This window comes from Drosophila persimilis, unplaced genomic scaffold (genome assembly GCF_003286085.1).
Source record: "Drosophila persimilis strain 14011-0111.01,24,50 unplaced genomic scaffold, DperRS2 tig00000002-arrow-pilon, whole genome shotgun sequence".
Lineage (NCBI taxonomy): Eukaryota > Metazoa > Arthropoda > Insecta > Diptera > Drosophilidae > Drosophila > Drosophila persimilis.
Genome location: NW_020825289.1, coordinates 5487661 through 5510712, shown reverse-complemented (window position 1 = coordinate 5510712; position 23052 = coordinate 5487661). Strand labels below are relative to the sequence as shown.

The following is a 23052-nucleotide window of genomic DNA, read 5'->3' as shown; positions in this document are numbered from 1 at the left end:
TCTCCCTCTCTCTCTCTCTCTCTCTCTCTTTATCCACTTCTTCGTGCTTGCAATGCAATGCAATGCGGGTGCTGCTCTGCTCGGTCTCAGCTGATAAAGCGATCAAACGGGTCGGTCTCCTCTCCGTCTCTCACTCTTTCTGTGTGCGTGTGCGTGCGTGTGCCTAGAAGAGTGTGTGCATGTGTTAGGGTAAGCTGCATTTATGCCATTTTTGTATTGCATTTTTGCAAGCCGTCCGTTTTCGATTTCATTATTTTGTATGCACCTCGCACTCGCACTCGCACCTCACTTCTGGCGGCTGTGTTTATGCACTGCCAGAAAAAAGGTACGTTTTGTGTCCGTCTATGGGGGAATTTCTATTTCTTTCTATTTATAGGGTCTGGTTTTTCTCATTTATTTGTTCGCTTCTTTTGCTGCTATTTTCTTCGACACTAATTACAAATTCCCATTTGTCACAGAAATTCAGACGGGAACGACAAAAAGCAAAAACACCAAAATAAAATAAAACCTAAAACCGAAACATTTTCTGATAAGAGTGGAAGAAATATGTACATATTTTTCGAAGGAGGGCTGCTGATAAGAGCTGTACTTTCCCCCCCCCTCTCTCTCTTTCCCTCTATTGTTCCCCTTAGATGACGATGTTAATTAGGAGAAGCCGCGGCACAAAGCGACACAACAAAAGCCAAAAATAAACACAAATTATGTAAATAATTATCGGTAGCAACAATAATCTCTGCCTCTACATTGTATACACTGTTATACTACATACCGTATGTGTTATACTTGTTTCGACCGCTTCGAATGGGATGCCGAATCCGTTGGCCTTTATATTCGGAACCCCCAGAACAATATCAACAATAACATTAATGAGAGATGAACAAGAATGCGATGCCATAATAATCGGAGAGAGACAGCGACAGAGACAGCGACAGCAGCCGTACAGACACATGATTATTATAATTTAGCTTCATTAGCTTTACCTTTATTTCGGCGCACAGCAGAATAACGGTTCAATGTTATAATTTAGCCGAAAATCGAACGAAACATTTTGCAAGATTTGATTTTAGCTTGGCGCTGTTTTGATTGCTTGATTAATGTTTATTTGCTCATGATGGATGCCCGAAAAGAAACCCAGCAGCAGCGGCAGCAGCAGCGGCAGCAGCAGCGGCATTGAGGCAAGAGCGTTAATGTATCTTGCAGATACTCGCACTCGTGCACTGCATTACTACGAGTGGCAGCGGCGCAGCACCACACGAGAAATAGAATACAAGACGGCGCTGGAGGTGCGGCCGATCGGTGTATGGCTCTGAGGCTCTGAGGTCGAAGTCGGGCCAAGCTTGTTGCCATTACTACTGCTATTGTTGGTGGGGGGTGCGAGGAGGGGGGACCTGTTGCTGTTGCTATATTTGTATCTGTATCTGTCCGCTGTGTGTGTTAGCTGTATCTGTATCTGTATCTGTAGCTGATGATGTCTTGGCTGGCTCCGCTACGCTGTTTGACTGTTTGGCAAGACACAGACTCATTCAGGCCGACCCTGACCCAATAAGCCGTGTCCATTGCAAATGTATCTGTATCTAGCCGAGTAAGTATCGGTGGCCAAGCGAGCACAAAGCCAGCGAGCAACAAAAGGAAGGACCCAGTGGGAGACTACCAGTGCCGAAAAGGTCGAAACGAAAGTGTCTGGAAATCTGGAATTCTTGGGCAAACCCCACTCGCCGCCAGCTCCAGCTCCAACCCTAGAAATGCAAATCACGGCTAATTGTTATGCCGATCATCGAGCAACCTCAAACCCCCCAAACCCCTAACCGGTTCGACCGACATTTCAAATACGCATTCAATTCCATAAACCATTCGATTCGATTCGATTCGATTCAACAAAATCAACAGCGATACGATGATGGCCAGGCACAGACACAGGCACAGATTCACTTGAGGTGCTTTTTTTTGGCATAACTTCACATACAACTCGGTGGTGGGTGGAGGGGCGGTACTGTACCTCGCAATACACTTCCAAGCAGACACTGAAAGCGAAAGTTCCCGCGACACACCCAAGAATCAAAGAAAAACCAAGCCCACAGGTGTTTTGAATGCCCTACAGTATAGGGAAAGGAAAGAATAGTACCTCTAAGGCTTTCCTGAAACATACATATATCATCTATCCTTCTTTCATTGGTTCTTTCACAGCGAATTCTATAAAAATATATACATAATATATACGATAATCGCTAATAGTCAAAAATCTTCTTTCTTTTTTGTTGTTATAGTGAAAACAGCTGATCTGTAGATTAATGGTCTTTCACCCGGAAATTGAATTTCTTTTAGTTTTTACTTTTCTTCTTCTCTTTTTTTCCTTTTTCTTTCGTTACTTTTCTGTTGCTTCTGAACTTTCGGTTTTGCTTCTACATTCGGTGGGGAAGGGGGGCTGGAGGGGGTTTGGTTTAATTGTTGCTCTCTCGTCTGCTATTTTTCGTCTCTTTTGTGTGTTAAAACGTGACAAAGAAAGAAAGATTTAGTTTTTGTTTAGATTTGAGCTTAAAAACTTGTTATTCAATTAATTTTCATTTGGGTTTCCTCAAAATGAACCCCCTCCCCCCCTCGATTGTGGGTTATGCAACCCTTTTGGGTCGATTTGTGGCTCGTGTTTTAATCGAATGATGGGCAAAAACAATTCTGGCTTAAATAATTTTATTAACACAAAAGTAAATTTCCGATTGTCTGTCCGATTGTCGGCTACAAAAATATAAATTGAGCAAGTTAATTGAGCAATTCATTAAAAGCCCAAATGAAAATAGAAAGTTTACGACTCGACAATCAAAAAACAAAAAAAAAATGAGTTTAGGGAGAAAATTGCCTGTGATTAGAGGCAGCTTAGTATATATACTATACTATAAGTCCGTATCCCCTGTCAACCCAAGCGGATTCCGATCAAACAGAATCCGGATACAGTGTACTGCAGATACAGATCCAGATACACACCTGGAAAGTGTGATTGTGTTTTTTGGCTTTTGGCTTTTGGCATTTGTGCAAATATTATTCCGAACAATAAACAAAGAATATTCTGTGTCTGTGCCTGGGTCTTTGTTATCGATGTCATAATACCCCATAATACCCATTATTCGCCGCTCTCGAGAAATGGCTGAAATAGGGGAAAACATTTACCTGTAAACAAAAAACAGACGGACAAACTAATATTTTGGCATCAAATATTGAGTCAGGTGTTTTTTTTTTAAGATTCAAATTATTTTAATTATTTAATTATGCATTAGAACGGAATTCAGGAATAAATCGAAAATTAACATCGGATTAACATTTTAATTACACCTTAAATTCACATTAAATGGCAGTAGATATTCGCTGTCTTGGCTTAAATGATTGTTAAAATGCACCATAAAACTATTATTAAATTTAAATTAAATTTTAAAATATTATGGGCCTGTAAAAGCGAAAGCTACTAAAGGAGGACTATTGTTTCTAGAGTTTCAAATAAATGGAATCATAGAGATATTTCATCTCAGAGATATCTATCTTTCTAATGAAAGTCTTACGGAAATGTTCACGAAATTTGTTAAACTATTAAAACAAAAACCCTCATATTTCCCCCCATGAAAAAAGTGATTTTAGTTGTTTGTTTTTCTAGTCGTTAAATGGCTTTAATGCGATTGTGGCTATAATCGTTTGATGGTTTTGTTCCACTGTTATTGGCAGCTTCACTCGCGATGAATTTAATTTGATTTCGCGTATCAACTGATTTCAATTAAGCGATTAAAGTCCCAGGTACCTACGAGATAAACAAACTTTCAATTGCTGTCTTTTTTTTCTCTGTTTCTGTTTCTGTTTCGATTCTTCTTCATTGTTTTTTTTTGTGGCTTTTCGAAATGGCGTATTGCTGTTAGTCTAGTTTTTATGTGTGTGTGTGTGTGTGTGTGTTTTTTTTTATAAGTAGACATCATTCTGATGTTGTTGTTGTTGTTTTGTGTGTGTTTTACGAGTGTTGTGTTTTGTTGTGTTGTTCTTTCGTCGATGGCTTTCATTGTTTTGTGGCGTGACTCTCCAGAATCATGCAACTTGTAATTACAGCAATGTGACGATGAGTATCTACTACTCGTCCTACGTATCTATGGGATACACACACACACACACAGACCAAGTGAAGAGCAAGTAACTTCATTTCGGCATGCGGATTCAGAAAATCAGCGGTGGGGGCCGGGGCTCCGAAGGTGTGCTCCGCACCACTCGTGTTTCTATCAGTTAATGGCAATTTGACTCGGAATCAATTAAAATCGCTTACAGCAACAAAAGCAAACTTTGAGATACACTTTCGAGGCGGCTGCGGCGGCGGCGGCATGCGTTCGCCCCGAATGCGGCAGACCTTGAAGCCACCAGCCAGGCAGCCCCCACCATCCGTCCCCCCACACAGCATTTCGAAAGGCAGAACCAAAAAAAAAAGCCAAGAAAAACAAAGTCGAAAATTTTCGTTGCCAACGGAGCTTGTAATTAAAATTGATAAATGATTTCGTGCCACACATAGCAGAAACGGCACTTCAGCGACTGCTCCACTCCACTCGATAGGAGACTCGCGCGAATACTTCCTGGAAAACCAGCCTCAGATGCGATACATCCAGTGATGCATCCATTCGATATGAATGTTTATGGAGGAGGGCGAGCATCTGTGGGATGCACATTCTAATCGATTGAGGCAGCAGCCAGCAGCCAGCAGGCAACAGTCAACAGGTGGTTGAACACAGAAAGATACACACGTGAGGGTACATATATTTCAGGGGAGAGCTTATGGCATCCCCAGACTTTAAATATTTGCATGCTTTGCTCTTGAAGATAGCAGTACTTAAAGTCTATCCCACGGATTGATGGATGTTCTTTTGGAACATATTTCATTGAATAATTTCCTCGATTTGTCAGAGAAATGCAGCAGATACAATGCTGTATCGAAAGATATTCCATCAAATCAAAGAAAAACTTAGTTCAAACAGGGAAAAACCAAGAAATCTTCCAAATGTATCTCAAGAGAAGTACTCCTGTAAAAGTATCTTAGCGATACAGCTACTGCAGAACAACAACTAATGAATTTTCCAAGTTCTTTTGCAATTTCCACCCGTTTTCCTGGCTTTTCCTCAAACAAATCGATTATCGAAAAGCAATCGTTGCAAAATGCCATTTGAAATTCGATTATTCCCTCCAATATCCGTTGTTTTGTGGGGCGACACTTTCTATCACTTCCGCTGAGCGGGGGGAGGGGCGGGGGCAGTGAAAGCCCCGAAAGGCCAATCTCCCGTACACACAATATATCGCAAGAATTATTTCCGCTGCCAGAATGATAAATACGAAAGAAAAAAGAATAACAAAAAGAAAAGAAGTGACAAAACAAAGTGGAACACTTGCTGCCAGGTAAGCTGAAAATATTCGACAGATATAGATACTATATCTACAGAGAAAACAAGAAAAAACAGTTGTGCAAACAGTCAACAGGCTCGGTGAATGCGCTGTGCCAGATTCCGTCTGTGGATTAGCCAAGTGTTTCCTTAGCACCGAAAGAGCACGACTAAAAAGACATCCGAAAGATGTTCTGTTCCTCGCCCTACGACAGAGAGATGCCACCCACAAAAACAACATTCAACTCATGCAATATGCATCCAAATATGGGTGGAGTGGGCGCTGGGGGTGTGGTATTTACTGTGATTGAGCTACCGATGATTACTGATTGATGACTAACCCGATGGGAATTATGGCTGAGCCTTAGATCAAGCTGTTGATTCATTTGTTTGTTTGTTTGTTTGCTTGTTAACAATTAATTCACTCATCTCGCAGATGGCATTTATGCTTTGGCTAAGTGCTTGCTGGGGATTTGGGCCATCTTTAAATGCATTCAAGTAATAAGTAATTAAATTCCCTTTCCCCTTTGTGTTTTCCCCATAGCGAGCAAAAGTCGCCGAGGGTTTATTGGCCCCGAAAGATTTATATAAAAATAATATTAAAATTGTCATGAGATGGCGGAGAAGAGAAGAGACGAGCCGAGCCGAGACGAGCCCAGCCGAGACAAGACACTCGGCAACAGTTGAAATTAAAATTAAATAAAATTGCTTACACAAACACAAAAGTTCAGAAATTATTGCTTATTACATCGGTACGAGTCGGCGGTCTATATATACCCACATTTACAATACCATATATACTCGTATAAATGCCATTAAAACATATGTAGATACTTTTCAGCGGGCCAGGGCAGAGGCTTATCATCAATCAAGCAACGCTCTCTGCCACGCAGATGGGGCTCCCGTCCGGTCCGGTGCGCCTGCACGTGCAGGCCGAGTCGGTTAATGGCCCCCAAAACACACAAATCGCACGATCATACTACCACTATAATCGTCCAGTCTAATCTTTAATCTACAATCGATCGATTATAAGTTTCATTCATTCCCACAAACCAGGGGATAATCCATAAACTAGGTCCAAAGGGCATCAGAGCTTTGGCAGAATTCCCTTTGGGATTCCATGGTGGCAAGGACGTGTCCATGCCAGATCTTGGCCTGCTGCATAACTCTGTGTTTTTTTTTTTTAATTTGAATTTGAAATTATAGCACAATTTTCGTAATTGAACTTTCTTTTGTCGCTCAGAGCTACGTGGCTAACATTTCAAACAACATTTTTATCGTAACGAAATGGAAAACAAGAAAACAAAAAAGAGTACAAATCGTTATGCAATCTGATTTCTTTGACTTTGATGTACAATATTACGTCATTCCCCCCCACCCCCCACCAAAAACAAGAGACTCAAATATAGACGATCTAGCGCTGATCTGCGTTGATGGCTTAAGTATGCTCTAAATCGAAATCGAAATCTTATTCTGGCCCCCACGTATTTGGCATTCAGATGCCATCCAAAAGCCGACACACTTGAATCTGCCAATCTGCTGAAGAGCTACAGAGCGTACTTCTTCAAATGCTGTTGACTGGCGATGGTGGAGGAGGGGGAGGAGGGGGAGGAGGAGGACTGGCCACCCCTGCCACCGATTTCGGTGGGCATTCAAGTGCGAGCTGCGTAATCTGCTTATTAGACATGAGCCGCCGATGCCTTCGCGCTTCGGTTTGCCCAGAGCTCCACACTCGAGTGGAGCACACACCAAACCACACCAAACCACATCGAATCGCATCGCATCGCATCGCATAGCAGTAATCATGGCATAAAAATAGAAATCCGATTTCAATTATAGTTCTCTCTCGTCTATCATAAACGTATCTGTATCTTTAAGATACACCGATACGCTCCGGCAAACATTTCGATCCCTAGGAATGGCCTGCCCCCACCATCTCCCATCGAAAGGTTACTCGTTGAAAGGCAGTGGCTGTGTCTGTGGCTGTAGCTGTGGCAGAGTTCGTGCCACATTTTGGGGGGCTGCTTCGTCGCGGCGCGGAGCTCGTTTTCAGCGATTCGTTTTGTCTGGGTTTTGTTTTTGCTTTGCGATTTGCGCTTTGCGCTTTGTGCTGCGTTTTGTTGCGTTGCGCTTTAGTTGGTCTCTGTGTCAGTAGAGCTCTGGAGCTCTGAAATGCCACCTTGCCGCACCAACCATTCCATGCCCCATGCCATGCCACGTATCGTATCTGTGGCAATGTGGCAAGCGTTCGGCTGCAGCTTCAGGCACGACCACGACGACGGATTGGTTTCAAGCTTTGCGAACAAAAAAAGTGAAAGGAGTTTTCGTATTTCGTACTTCGTATGCCTATTATTATTATTACTGTTATTGTTATTGTTATTAAATTTAAGGAAAAACTGAATTTAATTTGACATTTACTTAAGGGAAACCCCCTCCGGGAGTGAAAGGAAAACCAAGGGAATCCATAGAATAGCTCATCAAAGGATTAAAAAACAGTTTACTCATAATTTCATGTGGCTTCTTGGCAGCAGCCACAGCCACAGCATGGCTTGGCTTGACGGTGAAAATTACTGGGAAAACACTGATTTTCACTTAGCAAAAAACAGCAGTAACAAAAGGCAAAAGCAAGAGCAAACCTCTCGGCCCAACCCCAAATGAGCCACAAACTGCTGCCTGCCGCTTGCCGCTTGCCGCCTGCCGCCTGCTGCCTGCCACTGTTGTGGCAATTGTGTTTGTGTGTTTGAGTTTGTTTCTCTATGCTTTTGTGGGCTGTGTTGGGCTGTGTTGTACAATGCACCCGGAGAGTCATGCACATGAGCACATGAGCACATGCACATGCCAAAGCATTGCGCCACCAGAAACAACAGCAACAACAGCGACCACAGCACCACAGCCACCACAGGCGAAGCACCTGAGAGACCTGTCTCTGTGTCTGTGTCTGTGTCTGTCTCTGTGTCTGGGATTCCGATTGAGGCAACTGAAACCGAAACCGAAGCTGCATTCGAGAGATCCAACAGATGAATTGTGAGATCTCTCGAGATCTCTTGGCTAACTTTAAGATATATGCAAAAACACACACACACACACACACACACGGAAAAAACGTATGCAATAAATGCAGAGGTAGAGGTAGAGAAAAGAGTCCATAGATATTCCATGGAAAGTAAGCAGAAAAGAAAAGAAAAACGATATGAAAGAAGTCAAAGAACTATGAAAACTCTTCTCTTTTAAACAAAAGAGCAACGTTAATCGAAAATCATCGATAAACTCACAACCAATCGATAGGAAAGATATCAAATCGGAGCCTAAAGACTCTAGTCTTCAAGAACAATGGATAATGGGACAATAGATACTTCAAGGATCTTCTACTAGCTGGTCAATCCGTCAATCGATGCATTCATCCATTCATCATTTTTCTTTTGCATATTAATTAAGTGTTTTTTTTTTTGTTTTGTGAAAGCCATAGCCGATGAAAAATGCTCATCTTCATTTTGCGTGTGGTTTTGTGGCTGGAGGGAAGTGGGGGAACTTCTATGTGCAACTGCCGCAGCGGCATCTCTCCAGCTGCACAACACTGTGTCGCTCTTCGCGCCTCTGCCTCTGTCGTTGGGGCTGGGGCTGGGGCTGGGGCTGGTGCTGGGGCTGGGGCTGTGCGCGGGCCTGCCGTTTAAAGCGCGAAAGTGAAATCTTTTCTCGCATTTCCATTTCCATTTCGACAACACGCGCTTTTCTTTGATTTTCTGACGCTTTTGGCGCTGCTTCTGGCTGATTATTTTGGTCACTGAACCTTTGTAAAACAATCGATACTCACGCGATTACCGATACCGATAGCGATACCGATAGCGATGTGTATGGAGAGGAGATTGGGGGCTTACCTGAAAAGAGAAAAAGAAACGGTTAATAAAAGCACAAACATAATTTATTATGTATACGACACGAAAAACGTGGAGACTCGATGCGAATCGAATAGAAAAGCGTATTTTAAGATATTCCGAAAATATTTGAGGAGTGAATCCGCGACACGACGGCGGCGCCTCGCCGTTGCCAGGCAACGGAAACAGACCCACAAAAAAAAGAATGGAAAGAAAGAGGAACCCCAAAAAATGAGATCTAGATCGAGAGCAACACTTGAATGAGATTCAGATTCAGAATCAGATTCAGAATCAGCCAAGGCAGAAATTTCATTTTCCTTCAATTAATTTATTTTGTTTTCGTGTACAGTGGTCCCCGACAAAGGCGTACGGTAGCCTCTGAGGATGGGAATATGGAATGGGGAATGGAGGCTGCCTTTCCTTTGAGCATTCACAGTCTTCTGTAGAAATTGTCGCATTCTTTCAGGTCCGATCTGGGACAGACCGCAATTGTGCTCTACATATTGTATCTGTATCTGTTGTATCTGCTGTATCCCCATATAGATTATTTAGTCGTTCAGATATTATTGTATTTTCGGCTTTTAAGTGCTATTTAAACAGCTGAAAGATGTGTTCACTATTTGCCCTGTTTTTCCCCATTGTCTTTCAAGCAAACAGTGCGACAAATGGGAGGGGGAAACTATGGAGGGGAGGGGCGATGGCTTTTTATTTTTTGGGGATGGCACCTATTTATGGAGGCTCTGGAATACCACCGAAATAGCACCAACAGGTACTCGCAGCAGGCGGCAACTTCGACTTGCCACCCACCAGCACCGCCAGAGATACTTTTGTATCTGTGTGCGTGTGTTGGAACTGGGCTTAATTCAATTAGCTGCCGTCTCTGTCCTTAACTTGAACGTATTCATTTTTAATTAGAACTGTAGGCGCGTAGAGCGCGTCGCAATGCACGGACACCGACACCGACACCGACACAGATACAGATACAGATACAAATCTATATATAATCAAAGTCAAAGATACATATGTTTGTAAATGCATACGTACATATATGTACATATGTATGTATGTATCTTTGAAGCTTGTTCAGTTTTAGTTTTGTTTTTGTTTTTGTTGTTGTTGTTTCTTTTTTGTGCATGAAATAAATGCCGATAGGCCGACGGACAATGAACGAACGCAGTGGCCGACCTTCGCCGTGTGCGGCATACAACGTCGCTGTGCGCTGAAGGTTGACAATCAATAACAACAACAACAACAACAATAACAACTGCAACATTAACTAGAGCACAGCACAGCACAAGCTACAAACAAAAACAAAATACAAACTTGATTGCATTTCAAAGGGTTTTCTTTTTCGGGGTTTTTGGAGTTACTTGGGGGCTCGTAAGGTTTCGATTGGAGATAGTGGGCTCATGCATAATGCAGGATATGCTAATACACGCGCAGGAAAGCCCCTCCAGAGCAATAGTTGGATATGCAAATGCGTGTAACCTACAAAGATATAGGGGGGACCTGCAGGAAGGTCCCAAAGGGGAGAACACAAAGAATTCGAACACACACACAATAGAAAGATAGAAAGATACAAAGATTAAAAGACACACGGCAAAGGTATATATTTCTATAACTTGCACACACTACTAGATACAAATAAGATCTAGATACCGCTTTAATGGATAAGATAGATACAAAGAGATACTATGCACCGCTAAAGATACACAGATATCGATCCGATGATAGATTTCCGAAATCAACTATAGATGTAGATATAGATACATAGATACAAATGCATTGCACAACTGCCCTGCCCCCCAGCGCAATCAAAGGAGAATTATTCAACACGCAATTGACATTGTATCTGTATCTGCTGTATCTACCGTATCTCCACTTGTAACTGCTGCATCTGTGTACTTTTGTGTGTGTTTCTGGTGTCCAATCATCATTAGGCCGAAAACATTTTCTGTAGTCTTTTTCGCTATTATTTCTGCTATTCACAAGTCACGAAGTTGGGCCACTGGCTGGCAAACTGCAATTAGTCTTGCGGCAAGAGAGACAGCGACCTGCTTCGCACTCCATGGAGGTGTCCGTTCCCCCCTGATCCCAGCACAATTCCACAGATACGAATAGATAGGTACAAATGATACACCTACGCTCGGACAAGATATAGACTGGAAAGAGCAGCCGACAAATGTTTTTGAAATTGCATAATTACACGACGGTTCTGAGGGATTGAAATCCTAATCAGCTTAGGTTACCGAACCTCTGCGCGAGGCACGTTCTCCATGACTCCACCCTGGCTCCGCCCTGGGGCCCATTAATAATGGTATCTCGAGAGAAATAAACACATTTCACGGGTCTGCGTCTGCCCTGGGGACTTATTATTATTATTATGTATGCGGACAGTATTCTTTGGACAACCTGCCCACGGTTGAATGGGGTCAGAAGCCAACATCATGGCAGAGCTACAGATACATCTGAGGCGGAGGCTGAGGCTGAGGCTCAGGTAGATTGGCGGACTGAGGACTGGGGACTGTGGCTTGGCTAATTTAAAGTCAGGTTGTTAACCTTTCGCAGAGCACGAAATACCGAGCGACTGCGTGGTCTCGAATATGTGCCAAAGACAGAGTCCACACGACGCAGGGGCTGGGCAGGGGACACATTTGCATGTGCGCACAACATTTTGCAGATAGACAGATACATTTGCCGCGTAACAAGTGCAGCGGCAGCGGCAGCGGCAGCGACAGTGGATCGATGTGGCTTAGTAGACTTTCTTCACGTGTTCGTGTGGCATGTGGAGGAATAGAATGTGGCAAACAGGGCAGAGAATAACAAACAAACAAAGAAACAAACGGGCAAACTGTTTAAACAATTTCCAAGTTCTAAGCCGTGTCTCTTTCAAAGTATCTCTTTAACTCTGTATCTGTGTTTGTATCTTTCACTTTATTTGCCTATATTTATATTTATTTATGCTTTATTGTCTCCCTCTGCGTTTTGTTGGCATTATTTCTTGCATCGAGACATCCGAGACTTTAAATAAACAATTTTCAATTCCAAGGCGGAGGAGGAGGCGGAGGTGGAGGCGGAGGCGTAGAAAACGTGAACAAACTATAAACTACAAGCCACAGACAGACAACAGATACAAACGTTGCGCCAAGTGTTATACATAATGTAATGTAATGTAATTAGTGGGGGGGTGCTCCTCTGCTCCCCGCTTGTTGTATGCAACGTCAAGTGCGGGGCCTACGGCCTACGGCCTACCCTTACACGTGACAAGACAGGGGCAGACACAAGTCGTGTCATGAGGTTTCACTACTGAACAACTGACGCACATACCCGTGGCTACTCGCATTCGTACCTGAACCCGGATATGTACCTCTGCCGTAGGTTGAAAGATACACAGATACACAGATACACAGATACACTGGCAAACGGCAGTCTGCCGTGTTATGTATTTGCAATTGATTTTGAATTTCAATTTCAGTTTCGAATTCCAATTCCAATTTGAAATTCCAAGCCGAAAGCAAAGCCACAGTATGCACTGCATTCATTTGAATGTCGTACGCGAACTTTAGTTTTTACGATGGAAAAAACAACTCAAGAAATCTCAACAAGAAACAACAACTAACAAGAGCACACCACACACACAACGCAGTTTGTTGTTCAAGGAGTTTTGTGAATGATTGAAATCCATTCGAAGTTCACGTCTGCCAACAGATTGTTCTATTGAGATCTTGAAAATTCAATAATTATAGGGTCTTGCTCCTAAAACTTAGTCATAGACAAGGGTGCACAAAAGAGACTCTGAGAACGCACCGAGTATCTAACAGAAATAATTTATTTTACATTTTGTTGATCTCCAGTGCACCAGCTAAAGATTGTTGTCAAAAGATACAGTAGTTCAATGTATTTATTCATTATTCTTTAGAATAGTATTCTATTCATGAGATATACATAGTTCCCAACTTTAGGGGGGGATTTTCTACGGAAAATCCTCTTCCATCAGATACTGTGAAATATCTAGTTTCTAGTCTTCGTGGCTTCGTATCGTCTTTCTCCGTAGAGACATCTGTAGATACGTTTATTTTGCTCCTCCCACCCTTCTTTGGGAAATTCAAAACAACAGCAAGAATATTCATTGCAAATTCTTCAAACCTAATGATCCAAAACCGAAAAACAACAATAAAAAAATCGAGAGACTCTGTTGAATGCCATAAACGCACTTAAAGATACATATGTGCATAAAAAAAAGATACTTTAGCGCAATTTTGTCATTGATAGATACAGCGTCAAAGAGATACAGAGACAGAGACAGAGAAAGAGAGAGAGAGAGAGAAAGGGATACAGATACCGATGGATTTTTGCGCATTAAATTTTCGCAACATATGCCACATGCTGCAGCGGGGAAAGGATGAAGTGGATGAAATGGATGAGGCGGTTGAGTGGGCATATGGGCGTGGTTGTGACATTTACCTTAGCATTGTACGTTTTCTGCCAATTTCCCGGTTTCATATGAATGCTGGATGGATGCCGATTCGACAGGATATATGGAGAAAGAAGTACAAGGAGCAGCCTCAGCACTCTTCAGATGTCCCGGAGTCGAGTCGAGTCGAGTCGAGTGCTCGTGGAGTACCTTGGATTACAGTACGGTACGAAACACGCAATTAATTCTCGACCTTTTTTTTGTGGCGGCTGCACACTGCTGTTTCGTTCGCTTGACTTCTTTCGATTGCACTTTTTGCACACTGTAAGAGCACCGTTAGAACGATACGTACGCACAAAAACACACACACAAACGCGCACAGAAATGCACACTGTTTTAATTTTGATTTTTATGTTTTTGTTTCTTTGCACACAATGACAAACACTTGTTCTCTTCTGTCGGAGAAGCTCTCGAGAATCCAAACACACACGCACACACGTTGTAGCCCTAGAACGGCGCCAACATATGGTTCAACGGTATCGCCGCCTGGGGTGTAGCCTGCCAAACATATGCTGCGTGTCCCACTTGACAGGCAGGCAGGCAGGAGGAGGTGAGTGCAGGAGAGCGAGAGCGAGAGCGAGAGTGGCGTGGCGTGGCGTGGCGTGGGAGAGTGTGGAGATTAGACCGTTAGTTAGCCGAGAAGCAAGGCCTGTCGTCTGCCTGTTGCCAGAATGTTCCTTTTGTGTGCGTCTGTTTGCGTCTCCTGTTTTGGTTTGCCCTTTCGCTTTTTCGTTGGTGTTTCTGCTCTTGTTGCTTTTCGAGAGTGACTTCGGTACGGCTTTGTTTCGTCTGCGGCTATGCTTTAGATTTATTTTAATTTATGTACTATATATGTTTCTTTCTGTATGATGTATGTTCTGTGTGCCTCTTGACTCTGACTTTGAATGACTGAATTCAACGGCATTTGGCGCTGGCATGAAACTTGGCTGCGCGACCATCTATTCCGTTCCCCAATTGAGTGGCGAAAAGCTTCGGACGGCCCCAAAAAGCTTCGCAGCAACGCGACGCGCTCGCTCAATTGAGTGAAACTGCACGGAGCTGCTGCCGCTCCCGCTGCTGCTGCCGCTGCTGCTGCTGCTGGCTCTGCTCGTTGTTCGGTGCTCGGTTTGCCTACTGATCCCATTCGAAAGTTTAATTATATTTACCCCACCGACACTAGTTGCTATGCTGTTTTGTTGTTGCCTCTGTCGCTGTCGCTGTCGCTGCGTCTGCCGCTGCCACTGCCACTGGCTCTTGTCGAAACCGGCAAATCAGCAGCAGCAGCAGAGGCAGCCAGCGAGCTTCGATCAGAAGACACCACCACCACACAATTACGTCAGAAGCTTGTTGAGACCGACGGCGGAGAGTGAGAGCGAGAGCTAAAGCGAAAGAGCGAGCGGCGAAGCTTTTGCCGCCACACACTCTAAAAAGCGCCTAAATATTTCGGTTTCTTTGCATTCGAATTTCGACCCAAAAAGAAAATTATTTATTTAAATATAAAATTATCTAAAAATATTCACTTTTTGCATTGTTTGTGCGTTGAGGTTGATCAATCTGCATTTTCTCTTGCGAAAGCACCAGCCAAAGCCGACAGCAACTGTTTCAAAAGCTTCAGCTTCAGCTTTGCGAGTGTGTGTGTGTGTGTGTGTGTGTGTTGCGCCTTTTAAAACCATTTAAATGTTGTATGGTACGAGTTGAATGTTTTTTCTGTCTTTGTTTGGTAAACTATTCAACTTGATTTTTTGTTTAAAGTTTATTTTTAGACACAATCAGTTTATTTTTGTTTCAATTTTCGTTATTTGTTCTGCTCTTCAACAAGTTTTGGCTTCCAATCCGGCAATTACTTGAGATTATTTATAAGATCTGAGGCTTCGCAATGAGATAAATAGAATAGATGGATGGGGGCCATTTCAGTGAATGAGAACCATTCAAACATTTCTGCTTCACAAAGAGAATTAATTTTCTACTAAATTACTCTGGATATTATACTTAATAATATTCAGCAGCAAAATCATGACTTTCCATACAATTTATGTATAAATATCAATTAAATGTTTCATATATTGAAACAGATAATGATCTTTTATTGAAATTTATATAATAAACATCCTATTTGTTGCTGCTGTTGCTGTTGATGCCCCTCCGTCCAGCTATCAGCAGCGGAAGAGCCCAGTGGATGGGGGGGGAGCGTGTTGTTCATAGAGAATGAGAGAGAGCAAGCGGGGAGGACTTGTGAGATTATCGTGGGTCGGTGGGCATGTCCCCTTGACAACGTTAACAAATTATTGCTCCCCCTGCTGTTGTTGGCAGTGCTAAGTGCAATTAGTTGCCGATGAGGTGAGAGACACTGGCCGACACGTGCCACAGAGAACAGAGAACAGTACCAGCCTGAGGAGGTTCTTTGTTATCGCAAACAAATGCATTTGCTGGTTGTTGTTGGTGCACCTTTGCAGGGGGTACAGCAGAGCCTCATCATCTACTTGTAGAAAGCAACCAAAGTCTTAGAAACATCAACAAATTTGATAGAAACCGGAACAAACAATCGAAACAATCGATCGCCAAGGGTTTCTTTCTTTCTGTTTTTTACTGTGCGATTCGTTTGTTTGTTCATATAAAAATAGTTGCGACTTAAAGGCTTACCAAAGACCACGACGCGAAAGAACAAAACAAACAAAAACGAGACATTGGTTCGAGTTCTGCCATAGATCGAATTCGTGGGCCAAACATGTGACTTGTGCGGCCAATAATTAATTTATAAATTACGTTCTAAACTAAAAAATTCCAAGCTTGAAGGTACAAAAACAACCAGCAACGACAAGAATGGCCGCAAACAAAAACAACGTTGTCTGCAGAAAAGACCTTGCTTTCGATTTTCAAAATGTGTTTAATCCACTCACAGTGGCACACACACTCACATGAATACACTCACAGGCGCACTCGCACTCGCCCGAATACACTCAGACTGTGAGTCGCAAAAACAAGAAACGTTCAAATTGCTATTTTATTCACTGAAACCCGACTATGAATAACAACAACAACAAAATATTGAAGAAAAAAAAAACACAAATAAAATACCAAAAAAATAAAGAAAAATAAAACAGAAACAGAAAAACAAGTAAAATCATTTATACTGAGTCCTAACTGTTGACTGTTTTATAAGTTGCTGTATTATTATTATTTTTTCTTAATAATAAAAAACAACTCTTAAAAAATAAAAAAAAATGTATGCTGTAAATTTTGGTCAGCCTCCATCATATTTTTATCGTCTGCTCCCCCGTTGCTCCCACCTGTCGCTCTATTACCTGTTTTGCTTTGTTTTTTCCCACCTCCTAGGCCTATCCATTCTTCTCAATTGCCTCTCAATCTAACGGAGCTTGCGCTCGCTTCTATGGTCTATGATGCTCTCTTCTCGACCCTTCTCCGCCACTCGATCATCTTCGAAGTCTACTCGCTGCTCCTCCTCTCGTCGCTCTACTCGCTCTCCTTAAGAGCATCCACAATCAAAAAGCAACAGCAAGCGATGTTCTTATTGGAGCTTATGGGACGACTCTTTTTGCTTTTGCTTTTGCTTTTGCTTTTGCCTTTTCGGCTGTTTGTAGGGGGTGCCTGGGCCTGTGACTGCCTTCGGTCTGGTCTCGTCTGGTCTGGTCCGTTGTTTCGCTTTACTTTTTTGTCTGTGTTTGTGCTTGCCTGTGTGTCTGTACGTGTCTGCCAGGCTTAATAGATAGTATAGTATAGTATGTGTAGATAGATGGCTTTTATTGAAAAAAAAAAAACAAAAAACAAAAAAATAAGACACCTTTCAAGACTGGTTTAGTTATTCGCTTCTGTCGAGCAACAAATAGCTGCACTCTCTCGCTCCACTAGTATCTCTCTTGCTCTCCTTGTCTTTCCTGCACCGTGCAGCGGCAATGCAATCAAATATGTGTCTGTATGTGTGCATGTGTATCTTGGCCATATTGGGTGTTGGCCAGCAGCTGTTGCGGCCGTTCTTTAGTCGCTTTTATAGTTAGTTGTTGTTGGGCACAGAAAAAATGTCGTTTGATTAAAGTGGACTGCCAGAAAGAGACAGAGAGAATGCAAAGTGAATTGGTCTATGGTCCGAGATCTGGTCAAGTCTCTAGACACCCCAGAGTGACCGCCCCAGGGAGGTATTTATTCTCCTGAGCCATGTTTGAGCCAGCTTTTTGTATCCTTATAGTCACAGGAGATTGTGGGCAAGGAAACCCTTCCAGGAGGCGAAGGAATAAGCCCAGTCTGTGGCCCTTTCCCCAGGGCATTCCACTCCGCATATCGCATTCTAGACCACAATCCCCGCATTTTCTTATCGGCAGATTGTTAACAGTTTTTGCCAAGCAGTTCATTATTTAACAGATAATTGCATTCGCTTTTTATGCAAGAATTTCGAGTTGCAAAAGGCCCAAGCAACAGCCAACAAACAAAAAGTGAAAGTCAAACGGCAGTCGGGGGCTGCATTACGTATACGCAGCGTGGATCACTGTGGCTGCTTGCGGCTGGCTTGCCAGAAAAGAGCAGCTGGCTGCCCGCCTGGCGGAGATCGCAGATTGATCGCAGATTGAAGTGGAAGCCTGCATCCTGTCTGTATTCCAGACACGTTCTGGCACCGTCCCCGTGGAGGTGGCGGCGTGGACACAGATTTACGATCTCCTCACCCCACACGCCTACGCAGAAACGACCTTAATTCTGGCCGTGTGTTTGAGAGTCTCTCTGTCCGCGTCTGTCCGAGTCCGTGTCCGCTTGTTTGTGTGGCACGTCAAGAAACGGCTCCAAGGGCAGTACCAGACGCCGCCGCAGCAGCAGCAGCAGCAGCAGCGGTGCAACGCATGCACTCAACATACATAAATCGCAAACAGTAGAGACTCGTGTACAAAGAACAACAGCAGAGAAGGGGTTCAAGGAGGGGGCTTCGAAAGAAAGACGAATCGAGGGATGGCACAAAAAAAGATTGAAGGAGAGCTTCAAGAGACTGCCATCGAGGCTTCACTGTGGCCACGCTCACTTTGCGGACGCAGACACATTAGTATGGCTTTCAATTGGAACTGGTTGCAGCAGCTGCTCCACCACGGCTCGACTGCTGTTCGACTGGTGTCCTAAGAGCCGCTACCGCTGCCGCTGCAGCCTCAAGTAACCAAAAACGCCTCCATGGAGGCAAGAGCAGCAGCCTCCGCTAACGAGCTCGTGCAGCTCCAGGCACAGCACAGCACAGCACCGTCTCCGTCTCCAAATCCAAATCCAAATCAAATTGCAACTGCAACTGCGGCAACAACGCACAAGAATTGCCATGAACCAATTTGATAATACACAAAGCCCCAACTAACACACAGACACGCACAACAATTACAACAATACCCCCGGTGCAGCGCTAAGAGTGCAGAGGGTATACTTAGCAGAGCAGAGCTCAAAATACCAAACCAGAAAATGCTACAACAGATGGCCCAAGAAACACCACGCAAAAAGATACTAAATTAAAATACTAAAAACTATAGTTAGATTTTCTGTTATTAATACGAAGAAATACTTTAAAATACTCACACTTAATACCAAACTAATACCGAAAAATACCAAAATATACTAAATGAAAATACTAAAACTAAACGAAAAATACCAAAAGATACTAGATTAAAATACTAAAAACTATAAACAGATTTGCAGTCATTAATACGAAGAAATACTTAAAAATATTCACTTTTAATACTGAAATAATATCGAAAGAAAATACCAACAAAATCTAGTAATTTGATTTTCTGTCATTTATGAGAATCGCAAGAAATAGCGCACATTTGTTGTCCAAATAAAGGAATTTTAAACAGGTTTATCCTAATCCTTGGGCTTAGGAATATCGATTCCCATCAATTGATGTCTGTTCATCTATCTTTTGGGGTATCCCGCAGTCGAGCCACTCGACTCTAGTGCTAGTTCTTTCGGGCTTTATTTCCAGCCTCCTTTCGGCTGGAAATTGAAAGTTGGCTGTCGAGTCTGGGTCTTGGGGTCTTGTAACGACCGAAGCGTAAAAAAAAAACACTTTGGCATCCTTCTGTGGCGGCACCTTGCAACAGCAACAGCAACAACAACAACAACAACAAAAATGAATATCCTGTCGCCTTGGTGGCGCCGAAGAGGGCCAGACAAAAGCAATCTGCCAGCTGCAAATCACAGGCCCCAAACAATTTCCTCTCTCCCACTCACTCCACGGTGCAGTTCTCGCTCTACTATCCTCTCCTCTCCTCCCCAAAGCCATCTCAAAGTACGTGGTTGTGTGAGTGGGTGTCAAGTGCAAAATACTCGTAAATTGCTGATAAGCATTTACAGGTTTTATCGTACACACAGACACACTGCCACACAGACACCGAAACAAGGACCACACTCAAGGGCAAAGGTCTTCCCAGCTAAAGCTCAATCTGTTGCTGCTGCTCCTCCTCCTGCGCCTCCGCCTCCCATCCGCCTCCTATCCGTTGTGTCCTTCTGGCTTTTGGGGCGCGTTTCGTATTTGCGTTATACTCGACTGAGTGACTCGACTTATTTGCAACATACTTTGGGCTAAAAATAGAACAAGCATTTACTTAAGCGTGGGCAGCGCAACGGAAATAGCCCCAGCGACTAAGTGGAGGCTAACAGGCAGGAAGAGAAGGAAATTGACCAAAGAAAGGGACACTTGGCAGAGCAGAGCAGATCAGATCAGAGCAGAGGGAATCTCCCTAAGTACTCGCATGTAATTATCTCTTGGGCAGGAACGAAAGCGAAATACACTCTTATTAAATATTGAATATATACCAGAATGGTTATAAAAATGTAATTAAAAACCAGAGTTCTCATCTGCCATTTCCCCCTGCAAAATAATCGAAAAAGTTATCTCCTTTCCATTTTCAACTTTCACCTTCATTTAGCCGCCCACGCGGCCAAAACGTATCACCTTAACCCTCAGCCATCCCGCCGTCAACCAGAAGGATAAACACTCTCGTGCAGGAAAAGCCAAGGGAAATTGCGCTGAAGGATATGCCGAAAAGAGGCGGCGGGGGAAATTGAGCAGGACGACAAAATACACCGCAAGCCATCGCCCATCACCGCCCCCACCCCACCACACCTCCCCGCACCGCATCGAATGACGCCAACGACAAATGAAAAATCGATGAGCCGGGCCTCAACTGGCGTCCATACGGAAAACAAAAGGCCACCACATGCAAAGGGGGAGAGAGAGGGACTGGGCCCTAGTCAACAGGAGGTTGGCAGCCGACAGGCGCCCATTGGCTCTTGTGGTTCGCCATGGAGAATGGGTTGCATGTTGGCCATCCATCCGATGGCTGGTGGCGCCTGCTGGCCCCAGCATGAACAGGAGCCAGGACAGGGCGGGCAGGGCGGACAGGGGCGTGGCCATTGGTCGTGTTTGGCGCGCCCATGTGGCGGCATCGGTATCGGCAGTGGGCGTGGGGCGTGGGCGTGCGCATAGCCAGCAAAGCTAGTACAACATTCAATTAACTGCAATTTAACCTTAACTAGCGTATTACGTAAGTCCTGTCAGGATTGGGTTTGAACTGGAATCGGCAGAAGGGGCTTGCTGGCTTTGCCGGGCCGTATATTTATCGTAGAGTGGAGGTTGCAGCACAGCTGCCGGCCCCAAGGGAATACTGATGTAACCAGATCCATCTATGAATTTCCCCTTGACTATCAATTGTCCGAATGATTCTCCAGTTCATTTGATCCCCATTTGGGATTTAGCTGTTTCTAGTATGTTCTGGTTCCTCTTAATGGATGATTCCCTGATATTAAGGTTGTTAAACATTGGAAAATATCTCTGCTATTACTAGATAAAGATCTTCGATTGAATTTTGTGCGTGTTTCTCTTGGATACTCGCTCGCCTTCTGCGTTTCCAATATCTCGTTACCAATATCTGATCTTCTGCGTTTCGCTCTTTACAACTCGCTGACGTTTATCGTTTATGTCTTTGATACTCACTGATCTTCTGCGATTCTCTCGCTACCGATATCTGATGGTCTACGTTTTGCTCTTTGCAACTCGCTGACGTTTATTGTTTATGTCTTTGATACTCGCTGATCTTCTGCGATTCTCTCGCTACCGATATCTGATCGTCTACGTTTTTCTCTTTAAAACTCGCTGATGTGTAGCGTTTATCTCTTGGCTACTCGCTGATCTTCTGAGTATCCATCTTGGCTACTCGCTGATCTTCTGCTCATCTACTATTTCAACTCCGAGACAAGTTGTGTAAAGTCCCTCAGAGAGCTTTGCTAAAGAAAAGTACAGGATGAGACTTTTTTCCGGTAATGGATTTATCTAGATATACAAAGGCCATAAGTCAACTGAAGTGAAGTGCAAACACGTTCCTTGTGTTGTGGGTTATCTCATGGAACAGCCGGTTGTATACCCAACACCACCTCCAACTCCCCCTTTCGGACGCCCACACGGGGGCACGCGGCTGTTATCTGCCACAACAGCCACAACATCCGCAAATTCTTTGAATGGAGTTCGCTTTCTGCTTTGACTAATTCCCGCGCATTTGAATGACCAAAAAGGACGAAAATACTAAATGCATTTTCTTTATCTCGAGGAACATACGTTCGAAACCCCAAATTCATGCTCCATTATCCGGCTCTAGAACGCCCACGCACACCTAGAGACCGTCAGAGAGGGCTGGCTGCTATCTCTAGTGCGGTCCTGAACATTCGCGAATTATTTGAAATCAGGTTATTTGCCCTGCTTTGTGAAAGTTCCGTGATGCATGTCCCCGCCCACGCCCTACGCCAACGCTCGACGCCCACTGGCAGCCGCCTCGCCCTACGGCGTCGGCTACACCCACGCTAGAATATTACGCATGCTGACGTCATACTGAATGCCCAAAATTGAAAAGCTCCGAGAGCCAGAACGAGCACTCAGCACACACAAACTGCGTCATTCATTCATGGGGTCCCTGCGCTGTGTCGTAGGTTGGGCACACACACCGGCTGATACAGCGAGAGAGGAGCGAACGAGAGGGAGGGGAGGGAGAGCGAGAGAGAGAGAGAGAGATAGTTAGAGGCGAAACCTTTGCATTTCATTCATAAAATGTTCGTCGAGTGGGAGTCAAAAGAGTGACAGAGCCAGAGACACACAGAGAGAGAGACAGAGATAGCTGGCAGAGAGCCGAGTCCTTCGTTGACCTTCGCCAGTGCGCAGGCCTTGAGTGAAACGCATCGCTTTTGAGCAAAAGCTAAAACCAAATCGAAAAGCAAAAAAAAATACAAAAAAAGCTAGTGACCTTTTTGCAGCCTTCCTTCCACACACCCATTGGATATGTCGCCTAACGAACTACAACTTTGAAGCCGGCTT

General features: G+C 43.9%; 1 protein-coding gene across 2 annotated transcripts in view; it reads right to left on the bottom strand.

The window, feature by feature from the left end:
* The window catches only part of LOC6590972 (terminal nucleotidyltransferase 5C), a 43917-nt gene that overhangs the window by 5303 nt on the left and 15562 nt on the right, over positions 1 to 23052 (bottom strand). Inside the window, exon 1 of one of the 2 annotated variants that reach the window (XM_026986351.1) lies at positions 13724 to 14578. The exons of the other annotated variant lie outside the window; for it this stretch is intronic. Within the exon in view, the coding sequence (XP_026842152.1) occupies positions 13724 to 13762 (39 nt within the window). The 5' untranslated portion in view covers positions 13763 to 14578. Of the gene's footprint in view, positions 1 to 13723; positions 14579 to 23052 lie in introns of those variants that run through there. 2 annotated transcript variants of the gene reach the window in all.